Consider the following 26283-nt stretch of genomic DNA (forward strand, 5'->3'; position numbering starts at 1 on the left):
TATGTATAAAAAATGTTTTGTTCACAATCTTATTTATTAACAAGTCAATTAGTGACTGCGAGATATGAGTTACTGCAATGTATATTTTGTCAAAAAGCTCTTCAGTGCATTTTGGAACCATCTTGGGACTTTTTTTTTTTAAAGATAAATGGCTATTTTTGTTCAGTCATGAGATGACTTAACTGCTTTGGAATATATTCCAATAAAGACTTTAATTTTGAAAAACCTCTCTGAATAATATAACAATGGCTTAAGACTAAGATTGTTACGCTTTCCTCTGCAAAAAAAGCTTTAACCTTTGCTCTTTTATTATTGTAGAGAAAGTGCATTTCACAATGCAGTATTATTTTTGGGTTGATCCTTTATTTAGAGCCAACAATAAAAGATCTGACATCAAGAAGACTGAACTTTTTTATGGTAGAAGAGCTAAATTAGCACATCAGGGGTCAATAACATTTTCAGTGAAAGAAGCAAAATTAAGATCACAAGTGGTGTGAAACAAGAATCCCTTAAAATAATATTAATTACATTCTTATTTTAACAAAATGTTAGATTATGGTGTTTGATGTGTGGTACAATGATAGCTCTGTCTATTACTTTGAAAAGGTAGAAGGCCTTAACTAAGAAATTAAGCACACAACATCCTCTTTGTTATTTCAAATTAACATGCCGACTATTAAAGGTGTAAAGAGGTAATTCAGGTAATTTTTTAAACTTTAACTTATTTATTATGATTTCTTCTTATTTTTAGGCCCATTTCTTGTTAAATTGCTGATTTTCTTCCCATGTCTTTGAAAGCAATCAAGCCCCCTAGCTCAGGTTTTAAAGGGTTAAAACAGAGTTCTGGTTAAGCAGTCTACCAAATTTACTGGCAGATTCATATTTTCAAGAGTTTAAAAAATTAATTTTCAGGGTCAACTATGACGTCTAACGAAATGTTAACATTAAATAACATTAAATTTTATAGTGGCGCAAATGTCATTTTTGTATCTTTATTGCAGCATCAGTTGGTCATCAAGCCTGTGTTTATATCACGGTATCTGCTGCCTTCTAGCGGTGAGTACCGGAACAACGGAATTAGGGGAGAAGCACTGTTGTGTGGCATAAATTGCACCGTTCAGGTACGTTTTACCCCACATTATGCAACCTGTAACGTTAATGTGTTATACTTTGATTATTATTAGTGTCAGCATACCGTAAAGTTTCCAATGTCAGCCTTTCTATGTATATGAATATCCGGTGACCTATTGAGTTGTATTCCAGAAACTGTTTATAAAATATTTTAAGTTATTCTTTTGTTCATTGTTCTGTTTTTAAACACCTTTTGATAATTTTTTATTTCTTAAATTGCTCTTCTATCTCCCAGCGCCCCTCCGCTCTTGTAATCCCAGTTTGTGTTTACACCGGAAGTGCCAGGCATGACTACTTCCTTGACAACCTAACGAGCCCCTGGCAACCACCGGAGAACGGGTGGAATATGGCGAAGAAAATAAGTGACAAAAAATCTCTTTGGCAACAAATATGTGACGGTAAGATGATAATATTCTGTTCGCCTAAATGTCTACGAATTGCAAACATTAAAATCAAACTGTTTTTTTTTTGTTTAATTTGTCTTCGGAGAGTATGAAGCTGAGCAGCCCAGTCCTCCCAGTGCTGTGAGGGCGGACGTTGACCCTCTCCTGAGCCACCCTGCTCTCGCTGGCAATGCTGTGTTGGGAAAACCTCGTCCTTCCAGTCAGAGGCGCCCATCAACACCTGAAACTGCACCCCCTCCTCAGCAACATGAACGTAAGGTCTCAGTCTCCCGGGGGTACACATATGGGGTGCCGTTTGTAAAGTGGCTCACGCTGAAAATAACATCAACATTTTGCCACATTTAGCTTCAACCAATGTTTAAAAAAGTGTTGTGAATTTTTTAACGTCACCTTTTACACTAACAACTCAAATTACACGTCAAATAAAATTTTTCCAAACATGTTTCTTGTTATTTTAGGTGGTTATTATCACGCTAATGTATGTTCAAGTGTCCATTTCCCCCGATAAGTTGGTTTTAATTCGTTATTTGATTCTATAAATACAGTCTGACCATCTCGAGCTTTTATTTTGGTACTTCCGGTGACCGGCAGTGTGAATTTGCATATTAGCTAAATATTTAGTTTCACCCAGAACATTAAGATTTAACATTTAACATTTAGATTTATATTTAGCATTTAGATTTAGATTTAATATTTAGATTTAGATTTAGATTTAATATTTAGATTTAACATTTAGATTTACATTTAGCATTTAAATTTAGATTTAATATTTAGATTTAGATTTAGCATTTAGATTTAACATTTAGATTTAATATTTAGATTTAACATTTAACATTTAGGTGCCACATTTAATATTTAGATTTAACTATTTAATATAGTTCTAAGTTAACAAATATTGCTATAAATGTGGTAAAAGGTGACGTTAAAAAATTCACAATACTTTTTTAAACATTGTTTGAAGCTAAATGTGGCAAAATGTTGATGTTATTTTCAGCGTGAGACACTTTACAAACGGCACCCCATATACACACACTGTTAGTTTTAGATTTTGAAAGCTTTTAACACATTTTTTTAATGGTTTGAAGTTGTGAATTTTTGTCTGGGACAAGGGTGTTGTCTGGCACAGGGCAAGTTTAGAAGTTTAAAAAAGGAAAGTATTTCATGTAAATAAATAAATCCTTTAAAAATAACGTTTTACCCCAGAAACATAATTAGTGTGTTGACTGGTATTATACAACAGTTAGTTCTGACCGAGTAATTTGATTGGACGAGAGGCATTCCGTGAGTGCTGATATAGAGTATAACATCACTGGGACTTGTAACAGTAAAATCACTCCGCTCACAGGTGTTATAGCCTAATACAACCATTAATTATCCAACTGTAACACTTGCTACATTGACGCAAACTGACACTAGCGTTACACCAAGAAGATGGATATTTTCCCCAAAATTACATTTGAATTAAATTATGAGTGGTCGTCAGGAGAGGACGAGGAAAAGGAAAGCCAGGACTCTTCTGTGCAGACCTCCAGGTGTGTTTGTTTCTTTTCGCGGAGCTACATAACATACTTAAATCATTTATTTCATCACCTTTTGTTAACATTTCCTTACTCAGCATTGCTGTTTAAGCTGTTGTTGAACTGTTGTATAAAAGCAATATCACACTCGAGGTCGTGATGTTGTACTGTATATCGTCATGGCTGTGAATCGGAAGACAATTACATGTATACAGTACAATATCACTCCCTCTCGATATTGCTTAAATAAGAGCACAATACACTGATCCATGTAAAAACAAGATGGCAGCCATCTCTGCCAAGTCAGTCTGCAGCTGATCCCGATACAAAAGTAGACAAGATCCAAAACCTGATCACATTTTATTGTTGAAACTTATTTATTTATGACTTTTAATCATCACCATTTTGTCAGTCTGGATCTGGAAGGCCCACGGGATCTTAGCTCTGTCATTCTCAACCACCTTAGGAGGTGACCTTGGGACTTCCAGCCCATACTCAGTGCAGATGTTCCTGTACACTATGCCAGACACTTGGTTATGGCGCCCCATGTACGCTGTTCCTTCCTGCATCTTACACCATGCTATTATGTGCTGAAGTGTCTCAGGAGCATCTTTGCACAGCCTGCACCTGGGGTCCTGTCTGCTGTGGTAGACCCCTACTTCTATCTGTCTATCCATCTATCGATATATCTGGGGAGGTAGTCCCCCCCGAATATATGATAATATCTACCTTGCTATAGAGTATAAATGTCTGTTTGTTTCAGGTCCTGTCATATGTTTTTTGGAGAGGAGAGTGTTTCCAGCGTTGTTGCCAGGACTGGAGGCTCTACTGAAAGAAGCACAGAAACATGGCTGTTTCGAGGTTTGAATTTCTTCTGATAAACATCTAACTAACAAGCTAACTACAGTCAGCTGATGTTGTCAGAATAACCACAGATAAATTTTAAACTCTCAAAAATTAAAGGAGTTTATGTGCTTGGTTGCGCTGTCTGTCAGGATGAATATATATGATTTACTCAAGAACAGTGATTAAGTACTTGTAATTTACTTGTGTTTTCATTTCCTACTTTCTCTGTCTTTAAACTATCCACAACAAATCTGATGTAGATGGTGCAATTTTTACTTCACCACATTTTCACTGTAATAAAAATTTGACATACAAATGATATGATCATCTCATTAAATCTGCTCCATAGTTATATGTATATTAAATTACCCAGTAGTATATGAAGTTGAATACTTTACACATTACTGCATCCATAATAGTCACCCAGTGATGTGAATATAATGTAGCATTGACAGGGAACAAAATAAGTGCACTGTTCAGTTTTAACACTTTAGGTGTCTGTTGTTGACCACACAGCTTTTACTAGTGAGATTTTAACCTGGAACAGAGTATTATATATTGTTGTATTGTTACTGTATGCTGAATATGTCTGCATGGTGCATGACATGGATTATTTGCTTTTGTGTTGCAGAGGAAAAAAACAGCATTTAACCCTTGTGACTTCCTGTCGGAGTGGCTCTACAAGTAAGACCCCCCCCCCCCCCCCCCCCCACACACACACACACACACACACACACACACACAGTTCTCATATGTCATATTTTGATATATGTGCCAAAAAAAATTGTGTTTGTGTGTCATGTTTTTTTGGGGGGGTTTTTGTCCTCCTTCACTCTTCCTCTTTCTTCAGCCATAACCCCTGCAGGCAAGAACAGGTCCCAGTGAACTTCCATGACATCCCTTTTGTCAAGGACTGGCTCAGCATGCAGTGAGTGTCTCAGCCTCTCACCTGACACACACACACACACACACACACACACACACTACAGCTGTTAGCTATAAAGTCATTGTTTGTCAAAAAATACAAATTTATCTGCAGTCTTTTGGGACTCTGTGGTCACCAGGTTCCTGTTCACTCACAGTATAAAACAAAGATTAAATTCAAGGAAAGCAAACATGCAAAACTAGATTTAAGTTATGAAAACTCACAAGTCACAGATGCATGCTGTGGTTTTTTTATGCAGATGATGTGACACCCCTCCTGTTTTGTCTTCTGTCCCTTGTATTCTTCAGTCCCAGGCCTCCCATCCCTCTGTTTCTGCAGCTGAGCGAGGATCAGGCTGCCCTGCTCATCCAGGCTTTCTGGAGAGGATACAAGGTGCGCAGGATATTAAAGGACCGGGACTAGCCTTTAAAAATATGGAACATAAACATCTAAAGTCTAGGAATATAAGAGGGTTTTTTTGAAATTTTGAAGATAGAAAGCTTGAAGGAACCCTGCAATTACCCCACACACCACAGTGAGCCTTCCTGTGTGTGCGCGTGTGTGTGGGTCTGTTATCCTTACAAACAATAGGCACCCTCCTGCGTGTGCATTGGCCCACAGTGTGATCTTGTTGTATAATCCCATCCCGCTAAAAAGCCCCTCTTCCACAGGGGACTGCAATTTCATTCAGCAGCTTGATTATGTCATCAGTGATGGCAGGATTTAATTCCTTCCTGTGTGGGCGTTAAGGTCTGAAGTACTCTGTGCTGTGATATAAATAGACATAAACAGACACTACCAAAGGGAAACAGCAGCAATTTCTCCACTCTCACACACAGATATGCCCAGTCTCGTACGCTGCAGGGATTTAAGCAGGGGTTGTGTTTTTGTTTGTCTCAACAGAAGTGCTTATTTTTTTCTGTTTCTTAACCTCGATGCTTTTGGGGGGATTCAGCTTCAGTGTGGCTGCACAAACCATTGCAAGAAAAAGATGCCAGCTGTGCTGTCATGTACAATTATGTTCTGTTTGAATGATCTGAACATTTGTGCATGTAGTTGAATTTGTGGGTGTGTGCACAAAAAGAGGCATTCAGTGTGTGTGTGTGCTTGCATCCATGTTCAGGCTACTTTTGCACCAGCAGGGGGCAACACTTCCTCTTTCTTTCTTTTTTTCTTTGTCTGTAACAACAACAAAAAAATCAGCTCACATAAGGTGGCAGCAGTGAGCTGGCTGCCTGTCACTCCTCACTTTGTTTACCCTGAACCAAGAGAGGTTCAGCAGGGCTGCTGATAGCACTGCAGCCCAGCACCCCTGAGGGATTTAGAGGAAGAGAGACGCAGCCACAAAGAGACAGTAGAGAGAATGGGAGGATGAAGCTCAGGCTATGTTAGGAACATTTTCAGATGGATGGGCGAATGACAGAAGGGAGGAGAGAGGCAAGATGGTGTTGCAGAGTGTTTTAGGGAGCGAGATGCAGCCTCCGAGACACGCAGAGAGGCTGTGAATGCAGCTCATCAGGGTCCGAAGTTGAGGGTGTGCATCTTAAGATCATGACTTATTAAAGGTACACAGGGTGGAGATATTTTGGGTAGGTACTGAGGCAAAGTCCTGACAGGCATTGTGGTGTATCATGGCTGCTGTTACCTTGGCTCAAGAAAAACAGCAGTTAACAGCTCAGCGTGCAGCGGAGCAGAGATGAGGACATCAGCACAAACAGAGTCATCTGTGAAGCACTGATGCACTGCAAAACTTTTAGTTTCTGTGTGTTTGTGTCTGCTGGCATGACAATGTGTATGCACTGTATGTGTTTTTCACAGTGGATCTGATAATTCAGTATCATCTCCCACTGTAAATGTATTTTAACAAAACTTTCATGTCAAGATATTTATTTATTTGGCATTTTTACCGCTTTAAATCACCAGGTCCATTTGTTGTAGTGAGAAAAGCCTCATTTCCACCAAGCAGTACGATACGCTTCACTTCAGTTCGGTATGCTTTTTTTCCCGTTTCCACTGTGAAAAGTTGTGGATGGTACCAATGGAACCATTCCGTACCCTCCCAAATTTTGGTTCCCCCTCTGTTGGGGTACCTAGCACACAGATCTGATTACTAAAAGGTGGAGCTGTGAACACTGCAGTCTGTTGATTTGTCAGTAGTCTGTCTGTGACAAGCCAAACAGCATCGAAGAAACACCAATTTTTAATGTAAAACCACTTTATTCAGTGTTTTTACTAGTTTGTTTTAGAGAGGACAAAACCTCTGTTGATAACTCAACTCCAGGTAAAAACCTCCTGAACAATGAAGGCTGAAGAAAATCTGATTGGGTGAAGTTTCAGCTGGTTGCAGTCTGCATTCCTCGCCACTAGATGCTACTAAGTCCACCTAGACCTTTCACAGTGCTCCTTTAGCATATAAGTGGACAGTATATTTCACCATAATCTGTCCTAACTGTTAAATCCTTGAGAATATTTTTGAGGGTTTATAATAGGAGTATAATAGGATTATGGGATTTTGCTGTAGAAAAACACACAAAAAACAATTCGCCTCACGACCAACATAAGTTTTCTGTTTCCTTTTTGAATACTTCATAAAATATAGTAACATATAGATGTCTAATGCTCTAATAATAAGAGCTTTATCCGGACTGCACACCTCTACCTTTATCAATATACTCTGTTCTCTTCACCCCCCTCCACACACCCTCTCTGTTTCCCCCTCACTCTTACACTCTCTGCTGTTATATAACCTGCCTGACGCAGCGCTGACTGCAGAGGGTGTGTGTGGGTGTGTGTGTGTGTGTGTGTGTGTGTGTGTGTGTGCGGGTTCATAAGACAGACAGACAGACAGACTGAGGGGCAGGAAGCAGGGAAGAGTCTTTTTGTAGCCTGGAATTTTATCCCTCCATTATTAATCTCTTTCTCTTTCATCAAAACATATTGAGGACTGAAGAAGAGCAGCGATCGAGATAGTACATGCACACGCACACGCACACATACACATACACATACACACACACGCACAAACTCACATCTATGACCCAGACAATGTGATTGTCTGTTGTTTCTCTCCTGTACAACTATGAAGAGCTGCTCGGTCTAAACATATTACATAATCTTCTTTTCACTGTGTGCCTTAGCCCAACTCTAATCCATTCATCCATGCCTGCTACTGTAATGCACACATATGTACACACACACACACACACACACACACACACACACACACACACACACTGCTGATCACTAAGGCTTCTCAGGCTCTCTCAGGTCTGGTCAGCTGAGTTGGAGTAATGTGGCTGCTGCGTAATAAATAGGCATTACAATTAGGCTGTCAGTACAAAGGCTATGTGGTGAGGAAGAGGAGCAGGCTTTTATCATAATCATTTCCACTCATCTATTAAGTGTGCACACACTGTGTTTGGCCTTTTCCCGGCCATAGCACCACACTGTCTGAGCTGCGTCACCCCGTCTAACCTCACCCAGCATACTAAATTCTGTCTAAAGATCTAACTCAGGTGAGACGAGATGTTTGTGATTGGTTTTCTTTTGTTTGTTTTAGAAAATTTAAAGGAATAGTTCCACATTTTGAGAATTATGTTTGTTCACTTAAGATGAGAACTGTATGAGAAGATCAGCACCACTCTCCAAATATGTGTCAGTATGCTAAATATGAAGCTAACGTCAGCAGCCTGCTAATTTAGCTTAGCACAAAGACTGGAAACAAGGAAACCCCTAGCTTAGCTCTGCTGAAACGTAACAAAATCCACCTTCTAGCAACTTCTAAAGCTGACAAATTAACATCTATGTCTTGGTTTATTTAATCCATACAAATAACTTTGAAAATGACAAGATAAAAAAAGTAGTCCTGCACAGAACCTCTCATAAGGTGAATTGATGTTTGTACTTTTTGGTTTTCATACAAATTAACCTTTTGAAACCTGGAGTGACATCACTTTTCTTGTACTGCTTTCAGATGCATTTTGGAAGTATTTAAACCTTTAAACCCTGAGCAAATTGAAATGATTTATCTCAAGAACATGGAGAAAGGCAATGAGCAACTTGGTAAGAAATGTCCCACAAATTGCAAAAAAAAATTATAGGAAAATATAATAATTTTTTAAAAAAACAGGGAAAAAAGAAAAAATATAGGAAAAACTACAGTATATTTATGAATATTATTATTACTATATTTTAAAATTATGTCAGAAGTTTTAATGTTTAAGCACACTCCAGGTTATTTCTTTTTAACTTTCGTTCTTTCTTTACTAATGTTCTTGTTTTTAATTTTCTCTTTTGCTAATTTCTTGCTAATTTTTGGAGGTTATGTTTTCTTCTATTACTCATTGCCCTCTCTTCCCATGTATTTAAATGGAATCAAGCCAGTTTGCTTCGGTTTCAAAGGGTTAAACAAGAAAGAGTTTGTTACCTAGTGAGCTTTGTTAAAAGCATGTTAAAATGTTGGTAGGTGAATTTTGCTCATGCTTAGCGTAGTTAGCTAGCCGCTGACAATAGCTTCATATATTCATATATTTGCTAGTTAAATACAAAGCTACAATTAACTTAAGTAAACTTAGCATAAAGGCTGGAAACAGAGAGAACCATCTTGCCTGGCTCTGCACAAAAAATGAGTGTAAAACAGACAATTCACTTTACTGTGCTGACATTAGGGTAGTATCGATTTTCTCATCTAACTCTCCACAAAAATGTCAGTAAGCATATTTCCCAAAATGTTTAACTACAGCTCTAAAATCTCAAGTTGTCTTTGTGTACATGGCCATCTCTGTGGCAAAACTGCTCATACTGTACATTGTAAGTACATTGCCATTTACATTGTTTGTAGATATAATATGCTGAATTTTCCTAAAAGGCAATGTATAGACTCATACCGAATTATCTCAGTTATCATGTCTGACTTACTAGAAATGTGTGGCGAGGTATATATCTGCAGAGATTTTGCCCTCTGCCTGTATGTTTGGGGTGTCCATGGGTATGAGCAATAAAATGTCTGAGGAACGTCTTCTTGGGTTAGCAGGTAGAGCTGTGTATTGGCAAGAATCTGGCAAAGTAACATTGCAATATTTCGGTAATCTATTTTCAGGAAAACTGTCGATGCTAGCAGTATGCTTGCCATGACTCTGCCTGTTTCATAGGCCTGTGTTTTTTGTGTTTACTTGCAATATATTGTGACGTTGGAGTAGAATACTCGAATGGCTGAAGATAGTTTGCATGTAAACTATTTGGGTGCTTTCACACCTGCCCTGTTTGGTTCGGTTCAATCATACTCAAGTTTGTTTGCCCCCTAAGTGCGGTTCGTTTGGGCAGGTGTGAACACAGCAATCGCACTCAGGTGCGCACCAGAAAAACAGGACTGAGACCTTCTTGAAGAGGTGGTCTCGGTGCAGTTACAAATGAACTCTGGTGCAGTTCGTTTGTGATGAGAAGATGTTCCGACCTGGATCTGAACCAACTGCAGTCACATGACACATTGTTTGGGTTAAACATGAGCATGTTATAGTCCTGGAGGATTATTAATGTGCACCTCCTCCTGTACTGCCTTAATATGCACATTCAGCACATCCAATGCATCAGAACATTGTTTTCTAGTTGGAGCCGCGCCTCGTTTTCAAACTGTATGGTTTGACTAAAATGAACAATGACAGCAATATAGTCCACGATGAGCAGCGCTAAAATCAACTTGTGTAGTTGTCCCTCCATTGTGACATTAGAAAGTGTCACATTTATCTTGCAAGTGTACTCTTCTTCAACGTTTTGTTTACTTCCTGGATTTTTCCCACATGGAAATTCTGACCAATCAAAAGGCAGCTTTCTCGCACAAGGCATTTGATCTGGTCCACTTGTAAATGCTGGCGTGAGAACACGAACCAACTCTAGGTAATTATACAAACTTTGTAACAAAATTAGTTGCCGATTCGGACCAAAAGAAGTACCCTTAATTAAATATGTTTTTGAGAATCGGTACAGTATCATAAAACATAATACCACAATATTCAAGTGTATCAGTATTTTCTTAACACTCCTACCAGCACACCCAGTTATTGTCCAAAAGTAGGACACTGTGAGTACTGAGTGTATTCCACATGACATAAACTAATAGAGCTGTTTGAAAGACTCTCCCTCTCTCACACACACACACAAACACACACACACTTACACCCTGTAGAGTCAACAGCAGAACTAGGTCTGTGATTCCAGCTGAATGATCCGAGGGCAGAGACAGTTGAATGGTTTGAATGGATGTCCAGTGTGTTAAGTCAGTGACGGGCCACGTGCAGTGACACTCATGCAGAAAATATGTCACAGGCACTCAGGACGTCCAGTAGCCGGTGGCTCTGCTTCGTCCTCACTTCCCCCCTCCTGCAGAAGGGCTGTAGGGGCATGCTGTCCCAGAATGAGATGCACTGGTCATAGCATGAAAGGCCTACGCGGGTAGTTTTGTAACATCCACTATCATGTGTACTAATAATAGAGAGTATTTTGTGTTCTTACAAAGAACAGCAGGGTGACAGTGCAACCACTTCCTGTGCCTGAGTCCACAAAGGACATGAATCAGATCACAGGTTTCTCAGCTGGTTAAGCCTCGCTGGAAGCATCGGCCAACAAAAAAAGATGATGGATCTTTGGGTGGGTGGGGTGTAAAACGTCGACGGAGCAGGCTGTGGCGGCCGTGTCTTTATGCAGCCTGTCAGTGCGGCTGGTGATGTGACTGCAGCCAGTTCGCCCAAACAGAAGCCATTGTGCTGCTGCAGAGTGTGAGACTGGGAGAGGAGCTCGGTCTCACAGGCAGCTTTGCACAGAAAAAGGGAAGGCAGCTTGAAAGGCTGTGCAGGGGGATTGAATTGTGTGTGAGAAAGAGGGCACAGTTTGTGTCATTGTGTGGTTGTACGCGTTTTTGTGGGTGCATGGTGAGCGTGGGGGGTTCTGCTTGTGCTGCTGGCTTTGAGAGATGGAGGAGGATGGAGTCCCTCTTTTTTAGTATGTTGTGCAATTTTCAATATGTGAGGCTGTTTCCTTGAGGTTGTACTTTTGCGTGTCAAATAATGTGCATGAATGCATGCAGCCTTATTACTTTATCTAACGCTCTAATCCCAGCCTTCATGCACACACACACGGTATGAGACACATTTGCAGTCACATGGACAATCATAGCAACACGATGCTCTTTATGAGAGGTTCATTTATAATTCTCACCAGAAGGAATTGATGAGAAAACTGAATTTGGTGTTTCTAAATCATATTCAAATGTATGTACGCTCACACACAACATACAGAGAAACACATTCACAGAATCCTTGATGCATACGGTCTAAACAATACCTAACCCCTGCTAATCAGCTGTGTTGATGCACACAGACAGGCTTCAAAACCCTCACGCACGCACGCACGCACACACACACACACACACACACACACACACACTCAACTCAGCTCTTTGTCTCCTGCTATCACAGACAAACTGGCAGCCTCTTGTAGAAGGCATGAGTACTGAAGAAAAATTGAAACGTAATACTTTGTTTTTGCTCCCATTTTTCACAGGTTTAGGTTCAAGATCTAAGACTTTTTTTATACGCTCTCAAACTTTGGTCACAAATCTGTTAAAATTTGTGTTCGTGAGCACTTCTCCTTTTCCAAGATAATCCATCCACCTGAGAGGTGTGGCATATCAAGATGCTGATTAAATTGCATCATTACTGCACAGGTGTGCCTTGGGATGGTCATAATAAAAGGCTGTTGTAAAATGTGGGGTTTTATCACACAACACAATGCCACATATGTCACAAGTTTTTAGGGAGAGTGCCATAGTCATGCTAACTGCAGGAACTTCCACCAGTGCTGTTGCCTGTGAACTGAATCCTCATTCCACTACCATAAGCCATCTCCAATGTCGTTTCTCTGAATTTGACAGTACATCCAACTGTCTGACACCAGCCACCTGAACAGCTGATGCAAAAATTTGTTTTGCACAACTGAAGAATTTCTGTACAAACCATCAGAAACTCTCAGGGAACTTTATCTGCATGCTTACTGTTCTCACCAGGGTCTTGAACTGACAGCAGTTTGTCATCGTAGCCAACTTCTGTGGTTGTGGGGACATTTGGATGTACTGCCAAATTCAGTGAAATGACACCGGAGATGGCTTATTGTAGTGAAATTAATATTAAAGCCCTGTTTCCACCAAGCAGTACAGTACAGTTCAATTCGGTGCACTTTTTTCCCCATTTCCACTGTGAAAAGTTGTGGACGGTACCAATGGAACTGTACTGTACCGTCCCCATTTTTGGTCCCCCCTCTGTTGGGGTACCTAGCACACAGATCTGGTACTAAAAGGTGGAGCTGTGAACACTGCAGTCTGTTGATTGGTCAGTAGAGGACGGTCACTCTGCTCAGGGCTGAGTTGTGGCTGGTTTTGAGGCTCATGTAACCACTGTTCATACTGTGGAGAGTTTTATTAGACTGTAACTATAAAATGAAAGGATGTTTTGCTGCCTCTTGCAGCAGCTGGAGTCAGAGAAAAAAAAGTTTATTCACTGGTCGGACTGCAGGAACTTTTAAGGAATGTTAACCTGTAATGAGCCGGTGATGTGAAGTTTTTATATGACATACACTTTTAGTAATGAGTGAATCTTCAAGCCTTTATATGTATTCATTTTGACCGGGGTTATGTGAGCAGCATATATCCCAATCCTCACTCGGAGAAAAAAAAAGTGTTGTGGATCGTTGTTCCTGTGGGCTCCAGCAGCACTAAACCCCTGAGCTTACCTGAGAAGGACTAGATGCACAAACCTGCTATTTTTAAATATCCCATGGAGAGAGACTCTCACTGCAGCCTGTTTTATTTTGTTCTGAAAATGTCAGCGTGCAGCCTCGTTCTGTGGACGATAAACGAGGTGCAGACTTCCATCTGTGTCACCGATAATGAGGAAATACAGTGAGTGCTGGACGGAGCAGTGAGTGACAACAACCCCGCCCACATCTAAGGGTACTGTTTGCAGTGGAAAACCTAGGGTCTAGGTACCATGTCTGAAGGGTTACTTTTGGTTCCAAAGGTACCATACCAAAAGTGTTTGGTGGAAACGGGGCTTAAACGTTCACAGGCAACAGCACTGCTCCCTCCCTCAAAATATTCGACCTCCTTGGCATTATGTTGTGTGATAAAACTGCACATTTTAGAGTGGCCTTTTATGTGACCATCCCAAGATATACCTGTGTAGAAATCATGCTTTTTAATCAGCATTCAATTTGTCACACCTGTCAGGTGGATGGATTATCTTGGAAAAAGAAAAGTGCTCACTAACACCGATTTTAACAGATTTGCAAGTAAAATTTTAGAGAAACCTATCAATTGAGTGTATAAAACAGTCTTAGATATTTAGCTTAAACCTGTGTTGCGCTTAAATTTTTGTTCACATATTCAAAAAAGCTAGCTTTCCAAGAACTGAGACTTTGTCTTTGTGTGTGACACATTGTAAAACATTGTCTCAGGTGTCCCGTGGCCGTGAAACATCTATTCCATTGTTTAGCAGGAGCTGTCAGCAGCAGAAGAAGAACTGGAGGTATAACATTTCTGCAGTACACCAATGGAAAGTGACAGAATAGGAATGGCCACACAGACACAAATATAGGCACACACAAGCGACGGTGAGCAAACACGACAGACTCCAACCCCCCCTACCCCTCCTGACCCTCACCCCTCATTTCCATTTGTATGGTTTGCTCCCATCAGCAGAGGGGCTGTTGCAGCACTGTGACACCCTGTGAATTAACTGTTGGAGCCTGCTAGTTTTACCCATTCCTCAGCCCATCACCAGGCTTATATAACAGGCCCACTTTCATGCCCACTGCTAATAGCAACACTATTGTCACCATTCAAGCAGTCGAAGGGAGTGGGAGGAGTAAGAGAAAACAAGATTGGAGAGAGAAGAGGTGGGAGAGAATACAGAGTAGTGAGGAGAGAGATGAAACGTCAATGTGCAGGAGAATGAGGAGAGAATTAGGTGTTGGTATGAGAGATAGTGTCTGAAGTTGACTGTAAGGAGAGGGAGAGGCACACCTGGGTACTGAAGGAGAAGAAAGGGAAGACGTGGAAGGAGAAGGAGGCGAGTTAGTGGGAGAAAAGTAGGAGGAGGAGATAAAGAAAGGAAAGGAGAGTGAGCTCTTCAGGGACATTTTCTAATCATCTAAAACAGCAAGTCTGTGTAGTAATCTCTCAGGAAAGCAAGCAGCACACACACAACAACTACAGAGGATTCCTCCGAGAACAAAAGAGTAACTGCTAACTACAGATGAGACAGAGAGGAGTCAGAGACTCAGAGATTTGACATAAATCTGCAGCAGAATTTGACCCAATTACCCACCTATGTGGAAGGACTGGGTAATATATCTATATTATATCAGTATTGTGATATGACACTGGATATCATCTTAGATTTTGGAAATCTTAATGTCATGTGTTGTCTTTTCCTAGATCTAAGGCTGCATTAGTCTAAAACAATGTAATTTTCAAAACTTACCATGTTGTGTAACTGTTTTATTCTTTGCCTTTACCCACCTAAGCAAGATTTGTACTTGTGCGTCAGCTCTATGCAGAACCTGCGCCGTCATCTACACACGTGGCCTACGCTGTTGTGAGCATTTAGGTGTGTCTGTATCACTGCAGTGTCAGGGTTTCTGTGAAGCGCTGTAAAGTTTAGTTGATTCAAACTACACCCAAACACACATTAAACATGGATTATTAGCAAAATTTCAAACACAAGTACACAAATCAGCTTCCCTATAACTCGCAGCATTCACAGACAAACACTTGTCTTTATCTGGACCCATTTTCCCCAGAAATACAACATGCTAATGTTTTTAGCACAAGCCTATGGCATTTTACATTGTATAAATTAGCCTAGTGGCTAGCAGACTTTTCCTCTATTCGTATGAAGCCAGGAACAACAGCAACATTAAACAAAGATAATGTTACAAAATTCAGCTCTATTTAAACTCACAGGGTTCACCAACAAAACAACTGTCTTACACAAAACACGTTTTCCGTTAGCCAAGTGATGACCAGAGTTTTTCTCTACTTATATGCAGCCAGGATAAATCACTCATAAGACTTAAAATGCTATTTTGTGGAGGCTTTATTGTCTTCACAATTTATTGTTTCTTATCTGTGTTAAAGTTAAAATAAATTAAAGCTTTGTTTCCACTGAGGGAAATGGTTTCAGCTTACAAAAATAGACAGGAGGTCTGCATCGCCGCAACACGCAGTTACATTTCTGGGGAGGTGCAGGCTATGGCTTAGGGTGTGGCGTAGGCTCTACGTCGACACAGAGTACAAGTATTTGTGTCTTTCTGCTGCACAGACAGCCCAGTTTTATGAGAAGATCATCTTTCCAGCATTGAAATACTTCCAAGTTACAAGGTGCCTTCCATGGAAAATCTAAATAAAACATTTTATAGTTATATAAAGTCAAGGAAAATAAAGTATAGAGAAGAGATTAAACAGATACAGGAAAGTCCAAAGCCGACAGAATGACCGACAATTACATTAGCACGCAGTAAAGATATTGTCCATTTATCACGTCACATGAGCACAATTATAGAGCGAAAGCATTGTCAGCTAGAAAAATGTGACCTGACAAAAGCAGAGTATGAAGTATTGAGGTCACCGTGTCTCCAGTAAATGAGCCGCTTTCACTGTTTAACCACCATACGAGTAAAACACCAAATGGGCACCAAACTCTAAATGGGCCGCTTTATAAAAACCATGGCAGCTAACTAGCACTTATCAGCTTGCAGCCTAATTAAGGCATTGATGATGTTTGCTTATGTGAATTTTTGCGTGTGCTGCGTTCAAGTGTGTGCTGTGTTGTGTGCGCGTTATAGATCAGGGCACGCCCAGATGTGCAGGAGCTGCGCCAGTGGCAGAAAGAACTGAGAGAGAACTGTGACATTGCCAAAACTGTCGAGCACTTCTGGGTCCAACACGAGAGCCGAGGTGAGGGCACACACACACACACGCGCGCACACACACACATACACACATTCCCATGGTATCACTGAATGCCAGGCCGCAGGCTCGCTGGCAACACAATACCATTGATCTTGAATTTTCTCCTGTGGCCGACAACAGCTGCTGATAAGCAGGCAGGATGCCAGCTCACGTTAGCATTCACAAAAACCAGCTACAATGCATAGATATCTACCCACACAGCACTACACACTCCGTTGTACGCATAGATATAGTGCAAAGTACAGACTCACACAATTACACACGTATGAACTGCAGAGATACAGTATTCACTCCAACAAGGCTTTGAAGTTAAAGCACAGAGACGAGGAGAGCAGTGACACAGAGAGAGAGAATGAGGGCAGAGACAGAGAGGGAGACGGGGGAGGAGGGGAGTGAGTCGGAGAAAGACAGAGAAGATTGAAAGTGAAGGAGAGAAAGAAAATGTCTGCAGGGCTCAGGGTGTGTTTGAGTGACAGAGAGATAGAGCAGAGGACAGAGGCTGGGAATACATGTGAAGAAAGAGATAGAAGAGATACAGAGCAAAGACGGAGCGAGATGAAGACAGAAGTATAATGTGATAAAGTGTGTGTGTGTGTGTGTGTGTGTGTGTGTGTGTGTGTGTGTGTGCGTGCGTGCGTGCGTGCGTGCGTGTGTGTGTTGTATACACACATGAAGGACTTAGCAGAGCAGCTGAGAATGCAGGCCGATGTCCAGTGTGACTGACTGGCATTAGAGCTCAATGTGAGTGACAAAATTTTGACCTTGAACACACACACACACACACACACACACACAGACAGTGGTGCAATGTACAAGTGATTCTCAACTCATATATATATATATATATATATATATATATACACATATATATTATTATTATTATTTTAAAAAGGGAACTAAAATAGACACACAAATAGAATTAAGGAAGTAAATTAGACGCACAAATAGAATTACAAAATAGTTTGATGCTGACTGAAGCATACAACATGCTGACAGCAAAGTATACAGTTTGCCACTCACCCAAGTGTATTGTGCCCTGTCAGCACATATTAGGATATTTTTGAAAGCGGATATTTTTCCCCTGGTTTAAAAAAATAAGTCTGTCTGACCTTTATTTTACAAATATCTCCTTACACGCTTGAACGCAAAAATGACCCCAAACTCTCACCAGCGTTAGCTGTCTTCAGTAGTACACCTTGTCACAAAGGTAGTGAAGTGTATAGACTATCGTCACCTTTTTTAAAACACCTGGAGACCTCATCTCTGTTGATTCCTGTTCAATTCAAAGATGAAGGAGTTCAGTCAAATATACATGTGATGCTCTGGACATGCTAAAGTTTATCTTCCAGCCCTAATTGACAACAGTCCCACTATAAAAAAAAGGGTAACACTTTACTTGAAAGTATCTACATGAGAATGACATGACACTGTCATGAACCTGTCACGTCATAAACGTGTACGACTGCTGTCATTAAGTGTCATTCGGTTATTGTAATCACAAGTTGATTGTTTGGGTTGTCTTTGTCATGACAAGTTGACATTAAATTTGTTTGGAATGTCTTTATTATGACAACTTGACATTAACCAGGATGACATTACCAGAGGATGTCTTTGTCATAACAATTATAATCATTATGTCAACTTGTCATAAACACAAAAAGAAGTGCATTTCTTGTTAATGTCAAGTTGTTATGACAAAGACATCTTCTGGTAATGTCATCCTGGTTAATGTCAACTTGTCATAATAAGGACATCCCAAACAAATTTAATGTCAACTTGTCATGACAAAGACAACTTCTGGTAATGTCACTTTGATTAATGTCAAGTTGTCATCATCAAGACAACCCAAATAATGTCAACTTGTCATTACAAAAACCAAATGACACTTAATGACAGCAGTCATAAATGTTTATTACATGTTCATGACAGGTTCATGACCGTGTCATGTCATAGTTATGACAGTGTCATGTCACTCTTATGTAGATAACTTCAAGTAAAGTGTTACCAAAAAAAGTCCCACCATCTGCTGGTTCAACCAGGTCTAATCCAAGGAAAAAAAAGTTTCTGGTGGACTTTAAACTGTGGACGCTGAGGTGGACCAGATAACACTGAGTGCAGCAGATGCCTCCATTTGTCAGTGAAGTGGTGCCGCAATGCTTACTTTTAGTGTGAGGTAATCATTAGACCGAGGGGTGCTAACAAAACATTAGCAAATCAGTGGTTCGCCATTGTTGTTATTGTGTCTAGCGTACGCTCATTATACAAATAAACTAAATACATAATCATTTCTCAAACACTTGTTTTTTTACACAAATTAACACTAATCGGAGTTTTGAAAAATCTGCACCACAAAAGGTGTTTTGAATAATCTTCGTTTCAGTGACCTAAACCTCTGCTTGTGTGTGGACGAGAGGCCTAAACGTAGAGGAAAATATCAGTTTATAAAAATCTTTATACATGTAGATAGGGCCTGAGATTACATGGAAAGTAGTTAGCAAGTGGATGTTGAGAATAACTCTATTGCACTGTTTACACCTGGAAGAAACAAGCATCTTTTCATATTATGAAATATAATTCCTGGACTTTTATAATGAAAATCTTGGACACACATACTCCATGTTATAAATGTACAGGTGGGAATGCACCTTATGTGTCCTCAATGCGTCTTGAAATCGCTCCGACCACATTTAGAGGTGGTCTAGGCTGCATGGTCACGTTTCGTCAGCAGTGTGTACACTAATATGTTCTGGGCTACATTGAAGGGCCGCCTACTCAGCTGACATCTTTTGCGTAGTGTGTGTGTACGTGTGTCTGTGTTGCTTACCGAGAGAGCTGATCCACACGCCTGAAGAACTTGTAAGATGATGGAATGACTTCCTTTGTGATTGAAGTAAACCTTTGCATTGTTGGACGGGGCAGTCATGGAGATATGAGAACCATATATTGCGCCCCAGCATCGCGGTCACCCCCACCCCTCCTTCAAGCCATCCACAGTCTCTCTCAGTCTGTACCCTCGAGGCAAACTAATAAATTGGCGCTGAAGTGTACGTTTAGCATGATAAATCCCACGCCGCTTAAAAAGAACAACATATTTGGTCTTTGCAAACAGGAATAATGTGTGTTCATTTGCATATAGTGCAAGGAAGTGAGATCAAGTGGTCACTCGAGACACACGTGGGGATGCATTTTAATGCCAGGTGTGAACAGACGGACAGAGCTGTGCACTTGTGATCGGATCACCCAAGACTCGTGGGTAAACAGGCTCATATGAGAGCGGAGAGAGTGAACCATAACAACAAAGTTATGGGCAAAATATAACAAAACAGCTAAAAGATACTATAAAACTCTAAGATGTGAGTAGACATGCAGAATCAGGTGATAATTCCCCTTTCACATTCAAGTAGTCATGTGATTCATTCATCCAAAAAATAAATAAATGTGTACATAGATGATGACGAGCAAACACACTCTAACTTCCACGCTAAAGCTGGGCATCGTAGCATCTCTGTTTTTGTCGCCCACAAACAATAATGCCCCCATAAACACAGGTTTCTTCCATACTGACACATTCCACACAACAAAGGCGCCCACTGCAGCTGCCGCCGGCCGACAAACATTCTTCCACTGGGGTGCCACAGCCACGCTGTGCTGCTGCCGCTAACTGCGGCTACTGCTGCTGCACCACTACTGCTGACCTGACATTTTAGCAGGGGGCCTGGGGATGTGTGTGTCTGTGTCTGTGTGTGTGTGTGTTTGTAAGAGATTGTGTGGGTCTGCCCAGACTGTCCTGAATGGAAGCCATTTTCTGCCCTCTTCAACAGAATCTGAAATGGATGAGACAGAGAGAGAACTAGAAATGTGTGAGCTTGAGGCAGGCAGGGAGTGGATGAGATTGGTGCTGAAGTTGCAGTTTGTTTGCTGGGTGTGCCCGTTGTTGTTTTGGATGTAACGAAGCAAGCGGTGCCCCCCCCAGCACTGACGGATAAATCACCCGTGTTTGGGATAGAGACTGTGGTAGAGAGAGGGTGAGTGAGGGAGAGAAATTATTTAGGGAAGCCCCCTCCCTACTGTATACATGCTCTTTAAATCGACCCAGCAACAGCTGCGCTCGTCTCATTTGACCCGAGGAGACCAACATGCAATACTTCTTCTGCCATTCCAGGTTTCACAGTCTGAGATCAGAATTAGTCAGAGACGGAGAGGAAAACAAAAGGGGAGAGAGCAGAGTAACCCAAAGAGCACACACACGATGATACTTCAAGGTTAAGAGGTCACGGCTCATCGGGCAGGTGCAGCTCTCAACAGCTCATGAATCACCACATGACTGTCCTTGACGGTGGCCTGACATGTTTACCATCAGTCCAACCGCTGCTGAAACAGAAAACGCCCTTCCTCTCTATAGTAATAACAGTAATACCTTTTGTATCAACATAACAATTCATGTTGTTTTCAGTAGTACAGCCTGTTATAGTTAAAGTTATATAATGTGTCAGTTTCAGGTAATTGTACTGAGTTCTGTCACAAGTTACACTCTGCATTTTTAATACCGTCATTTATTATAAAGAGCCTCCACACCATTATAAGTGGCACGTTATTAAAGGTATGACTCATAGTATCTAAAACAGAGACATTTATTTTTAGATGGTAAAAAAAAAAGTACGTAAGAGCTGCATTGGTGCAGATTGTTGACGCTACAGATGGTGTCGATTCACCTCAAAGGGTTTTCAAAACCACACTTAAAAAACCACAGTTACAGTCATTAGCGTGTAAATAAAGCAAAACAACTTTCACTGCCATCGTTTACAATCTGCCTGCGGCTCTTGTTGTGGTATAAATGGCCAAATATAGCAGTCTATTCATCATAGCTTCACTTCCATAATGTCAAAGCCATTGCCTTTTACTGGCAGATAACAAAAGGCCACCACAATAGCCTTGCAGCTGTCACAGTGCGAAAGTGTCAGTAACTGGCTGAGTCATTGTTTGTTAAGCAGGTTTCTACCCAGGCCTTATTAATCTCTTTTTTGCCTTTTCATTTTCTATCACTCTAATGCTCTCCACATACACTCCCTTATGTTAGATTTTTTTTTTTACATCTTGTTGAATGTTGAATGCCACTGCAGTTGTTATTGGGAACAGTAGACCTTTTATTTTCAGAAACTGTCAGTTATGCCTTTAAACACCAGCATAATGTACTTACCAAGAACAGCAGGCTAACAGTATATTAAAGTTTAAGTGAGTAGGATTTAGGGGGAATTAGTGGGGTCTAGTTCCGAGGATTGCAGATTGCAAGCAGCTGAAACTTCTCCTGGTTAGAATTCCTTCAGTGTTCTTTGTTTAGGAGGTTCTTAACGGGAGCTGAATGATCTGCAGAGGTCTCTTCCTCTCCAAAACAAATGGACCAGTTGCTTAAAACTAGTCAAAACCCTTGATGAAGTAGTTTCATGTTACAAATCAGTGTTTCTCCCACCCTGTTCGAATAGTCGCAGATGGACCGCTAGCCCAGCACCTGCTAATGTGTGCACACCTTATTTCTGATCGAAACATTCATGAGGTTTTTACCATGAGCTGAATTACCCGCAGAGGTCTCCTCCCCTCCAAAACAAATGTACCCGGTGTTTTCAACTGGTATAAACACTGACCAAAGTAGTGTCACTTTAAAAAAATCCAACACCACTCGTCATGGAGGGGCTGCTAGCTACCCTGGCCAGTGTGAAAATGCCAAGGACCTTGGATTGCAATACAACATGGCAAACTCAGTGCTCAGTCAGAAAGCATACTTATTATATTACACTCCATTTCTGCCAATATATCCCCCTAAATCCTACACACTGTTCCTTCAATAGGACGATATGCTTTAAAGATAAAAATGGGGGCTACAAATGATTCTTTTCCAAGGTTGCAGCATTTGTGCTAGAAACAGAAAGTTGTTCAAAAATAAAGTCGATAGAACCTGACAGGGGAAAAAAAGCCTTGTGGGCATATTTTGGTAAAACATTTATGTGTGACAATTCTGTGAGTCTTTGATTTTTATTTCTTGATTTTGATGGCACTTTTTACGGTAGCTGTTGCCTCAGTGGGTTGCGGTAACAAACATTAATCATGGTCTAAACTCATTCATACTAAAGACACAATTCCTGTTTGTCTCCAGTGGGCTCTGCCATGACAGATCTTCCAGGAAGCCCGCAGCCTGGCGACTCAGATGTGTCCATCCAGGTGGTTTCCCCCACCCCCCAGAGCACTGTGGTCCACACCCCCACACCCCAGATGACCCCTGAGGGCATTGAGTTGCTGACCCCCAGCCTGTGCAGCATGGAGAAAATGGCCTCCACACCATCAGCAACTGATGTACTTGCTGTATCTGTACATGGTCACAAATCCCTGACTGCAGCGTCTCCTTCTTTACTCTGACCTGAAAACCTGAGCTAGACTGGTGGTGCTGTTCACAGAAATCATTAGATGTGTGAACAAGGTTTTTCTGGTGTTTAAAGGCTATTAGACGCTGTTAGGTTGATGTCAAACTGACCAAAGCGATCAGTCAAACACGCCGTTAAAGCCCCTGTAACCAACTGGATATGGCCAGGCAGGGATTTATGGTTCGAGATTTGCGTCTAATTAGTTGATTGCTTTCATTGCCTTTTTGATGGATCACCTCCCTTCACGAGTCTCACCCAACAAATGAACACCATATAGTACGGTTCACTTGTTATTACTGTCGGGAGTGAAGCCTCCCATAACAGACTTCATATTTCCTCGCAGCACCTCTCGCTGATAGCTCACTGGAAGATAACCAAATCGTATTTCCCTGCCTTGTCATTTCCTCTTTCCTTAGCAATACATATCACTCCACAAAAGAGGTTATAGCGTTTCCATTCAAGCCAGGATTTGAGGCCAGAGTGAAAGGTGAGTCAGCATGCAGAGCAGCACTTTCTATCCTGTTTATCAGGAAAGAAAATGACCCTGTCAGGGAAACAGAGACTAAAATGTGCAAAAACATCACTGACATCACCGGTGAGTGATTGACAGCTATTTGACAGAGCAGCAGCTAGGAATATCCTGTATTCTCTTTACGTCTGACTAATTTACAAACAATAAAAATCCCTGTTACATGTTCCCAGACACAATGTGGATTCAATGTTAGCTTCAGGAAGTATACCCTATTTAACAGTAAATATTTTTAACATTATTTCATGTGTATATCATGGAAAAGCAGCTTTAAATCATAGAGGGTAAAAATAATTTATTTAGTTTTTACCAATAAACATTTACACCATATGGACTTTTGGTAGCCAAAGTAACCTGCTGTGTCTCAAATCGGATACCTGTGTACTTATACTTGCTATTATAAGTGCATGATTGCGTTCATAATGAGAAGTATAGCAAAATGCAATGCACTACTGATGCACCCGTACCAGTCAAACAGTTGAGTGTGGAACGTTGGATACTTCTCAACCTCATGGTCGCCATGTTGCCGACGTAGTCGAAGGGGCGGGACCACAACACATTTCAAATTTGTGAAATGTCAGCTGACTACCACAGTAAAGTACAAATATACATGTGTATTTTAAACTACCATTAGACTGTTGTCGGATAAAAGCCATCAGTTTGTTTATTGCGTTTCTTTCTGTAGTAATTTGGCACCACAAACAACAATGTGAATGTTAGCTTGCTAGCTAGCTAGCTAACAGCAGCACGTTTTTATCATCAGGCATTGACGTCACAGGTGTTGTTGCGTAAGCTATACGATCTATGAGGGTAGTTAAGTTTGGTGTTTATGCATGTTAAATTTTCTTCATTGTAGAAGATTATAGTGTTAGATTTGTGTCCAGAAGCTTGACAAGCTGTAAATGTTCGCGAAAAGCAGCAGCCATAATTAACTTGGTGGATCAGCTGGTGATAGAGTCAACCTGTGTCGGCTGCGGAAACTCATAGATTCATTTTTAATTCAATAACATCATAAATACAGAAGAAATTAAGTGATGATGTAGCAAGCATGTAGTCTGACGAGTGACAATTGTAAATTGTTGATTTGAGGTAATGCTACCCTGTCAAAATTTGCACACTATGCAAGTAAGTACATTGTGTACCCATCGTCTGTGAATTTGTATGTTTTGTTCATGCTGTATTTTATTTCTGCATATTCTCACACTACAGCAGTTGGAGTATTTTTACTTCCCATATGTGGTTTTGGTCTTTTGCTAGACGTAGCTAAAGGTTAGACATTTTGTGTTCTGCCACTGATGACTCCATTACTTTCAGCTGTCTGTTTATTTATTTATTTTTTTGTTCATGCCAGCATTCATTTTAAATGTCACGTATCAGCTATGGAAAGTTCATGAAATTCGATAAGCAAAAATATTCAGGATGAAAAGACTGCACGCTGCTCAACTGCAGTTCTTTACTCTCCTTCATGCCAACTTAAAAGACTGTGCAGGTTATAAGCGTCTTCTCCTGACTGTGTGTCGGTTAAACTGAGCAAATAAAGTGCACTCCTGGCATATCTCCATCACTTACCTGAGAGGATACTTCTGGTTTCCCCTTCAGTGTCTCTGCAGAGCGGCGAGGCAGCGGTCTTGTGATGGATGGCTTTCCTGACCATCCCAGTCACTGATGCAAACCGCTTCACAGCGAGGCATGAGGAGGGTCATGTATCTCCCTTTGCAGGTATGTGGATGCCTGGGAGACAGCTGCCACTGGGTGAGGTGATAAAGCAGCCCATTTCGTTCTGGGGACATCTGATCAGTCTGGCAGCACTGGGCCCGACTGAAACTGGATCACACAGGAGCAGGAGGGAGTGGGCACCAGGCTGTCAGAGCAAAGCCAGAAAACAACTGGGTCTGGGCTGCGATTCCAGGCCGAAGGTGGAAGTGTAAAATACAACTGTGTTTACATTCAGAGAGCTTGATTTTAGGGAGTGTATCCCTATGTGGGCTTCAAATACACTGATGTATGAGTGACACTAATACCATGTTCTTAGATGTAAACATTAAGCTAAACATTGTTCAAACCTCTAGAACATGTGGGATGTTATGTGCCTAAATTAAAGGCAGTTGATTATATTATTAAGGTGAGAAAATGTATATGAGCTACTGACTTCGGTCTGAAAATAAAACCCAGCAGAAGTGCAACATGACCTCCAGGATTAAAAAGACAACATACAGTTGATTCCTACCTAAATCCTGCATTTTCTATTGGAAAAAAACACTCAGACCTGTCAGGACGATATGACAAAATTGTTTTCACACACGTCCAGTACTTATGAGTCTTGTTTGTGTCCACCTGGCAAGTGTAAGTTCAAATTTCACCCTCTTTTATCTCCATTTTTGGTCTCTACCAACTGCTGAGGGAAATCTCTGTCCCTCTAGCTGTTAAATGCTCCACTATGTTTGCCAGCTAGTTGCTACTGTGTCTGCTAAGCATGCCTTTCATTCCTATAAAAGTTGC

General features: G+C 40.9%; 1 protein-coding gene and 1 long non-coding RNA gene across 2 annotated transcripts; one reads left to right on the forward strand and one right to left on the reverse strand.

Moving 5' to 3' along the window:
* Nucleotides 1-1431: 1431 nt before the first annotated feature.
* On the forward strand, nucleotides 1432-25330 carry iqck (IQ motif containing K). Its single transcript, XM_033644472.2, has 8 exons — nucleotides 1432-1529; nucleotides 1621-1788; nucleotides 3816-3913; nucleotides 4530-4582; nucleotides 4749-4826; nucleotides 5132-5216; nucleotides 16716-16827; nucleotides 22991-25330. The coding sequence occupies exons 1-8, from the start codon at nucleotides 1478-1480 to the stop codon at nucleotides 23248-23250; spliced, it is 906 nt and encodes a 301-aa protein (XP_033500363.1). The 5' UTR covers nucleotides 1432-1477; the 3' UTR covers nucleotides 23251-25330.
* LOC144458657 (uncharacterized) lies at nucleotides 3411-26251 on the reverse strand. The gene is made up of 3 exons (XR_013488041.1): nucleotides 25354-26251; nucleotides 5048-5200; nucleotides 3411-4757 (listed from the first exon to the last, which is right to left on the reverse strand). It is a non-coding gene; the product is annotated as an uncharacterized LOC144458657 (long non-coding RNA).
* Nucleotides 26252-26283: the final 32 nt, after the last annotated feature.

Source organism: Epinephelus lanceolatus, chromosome 18 (genome assembly GCF_041903045.1).
Source record: "Epinephelus lanceolatus isolate andai-2023 chromosome 18, ASM4190304v1, whole genome shotgun sequence".
Lineage (NCBI taxonomy): Eukaryota > Metazoa > Chordata > Actinopteri > Perciformes > Serranidae > Epinephelus > Epinephelus lanceolatus.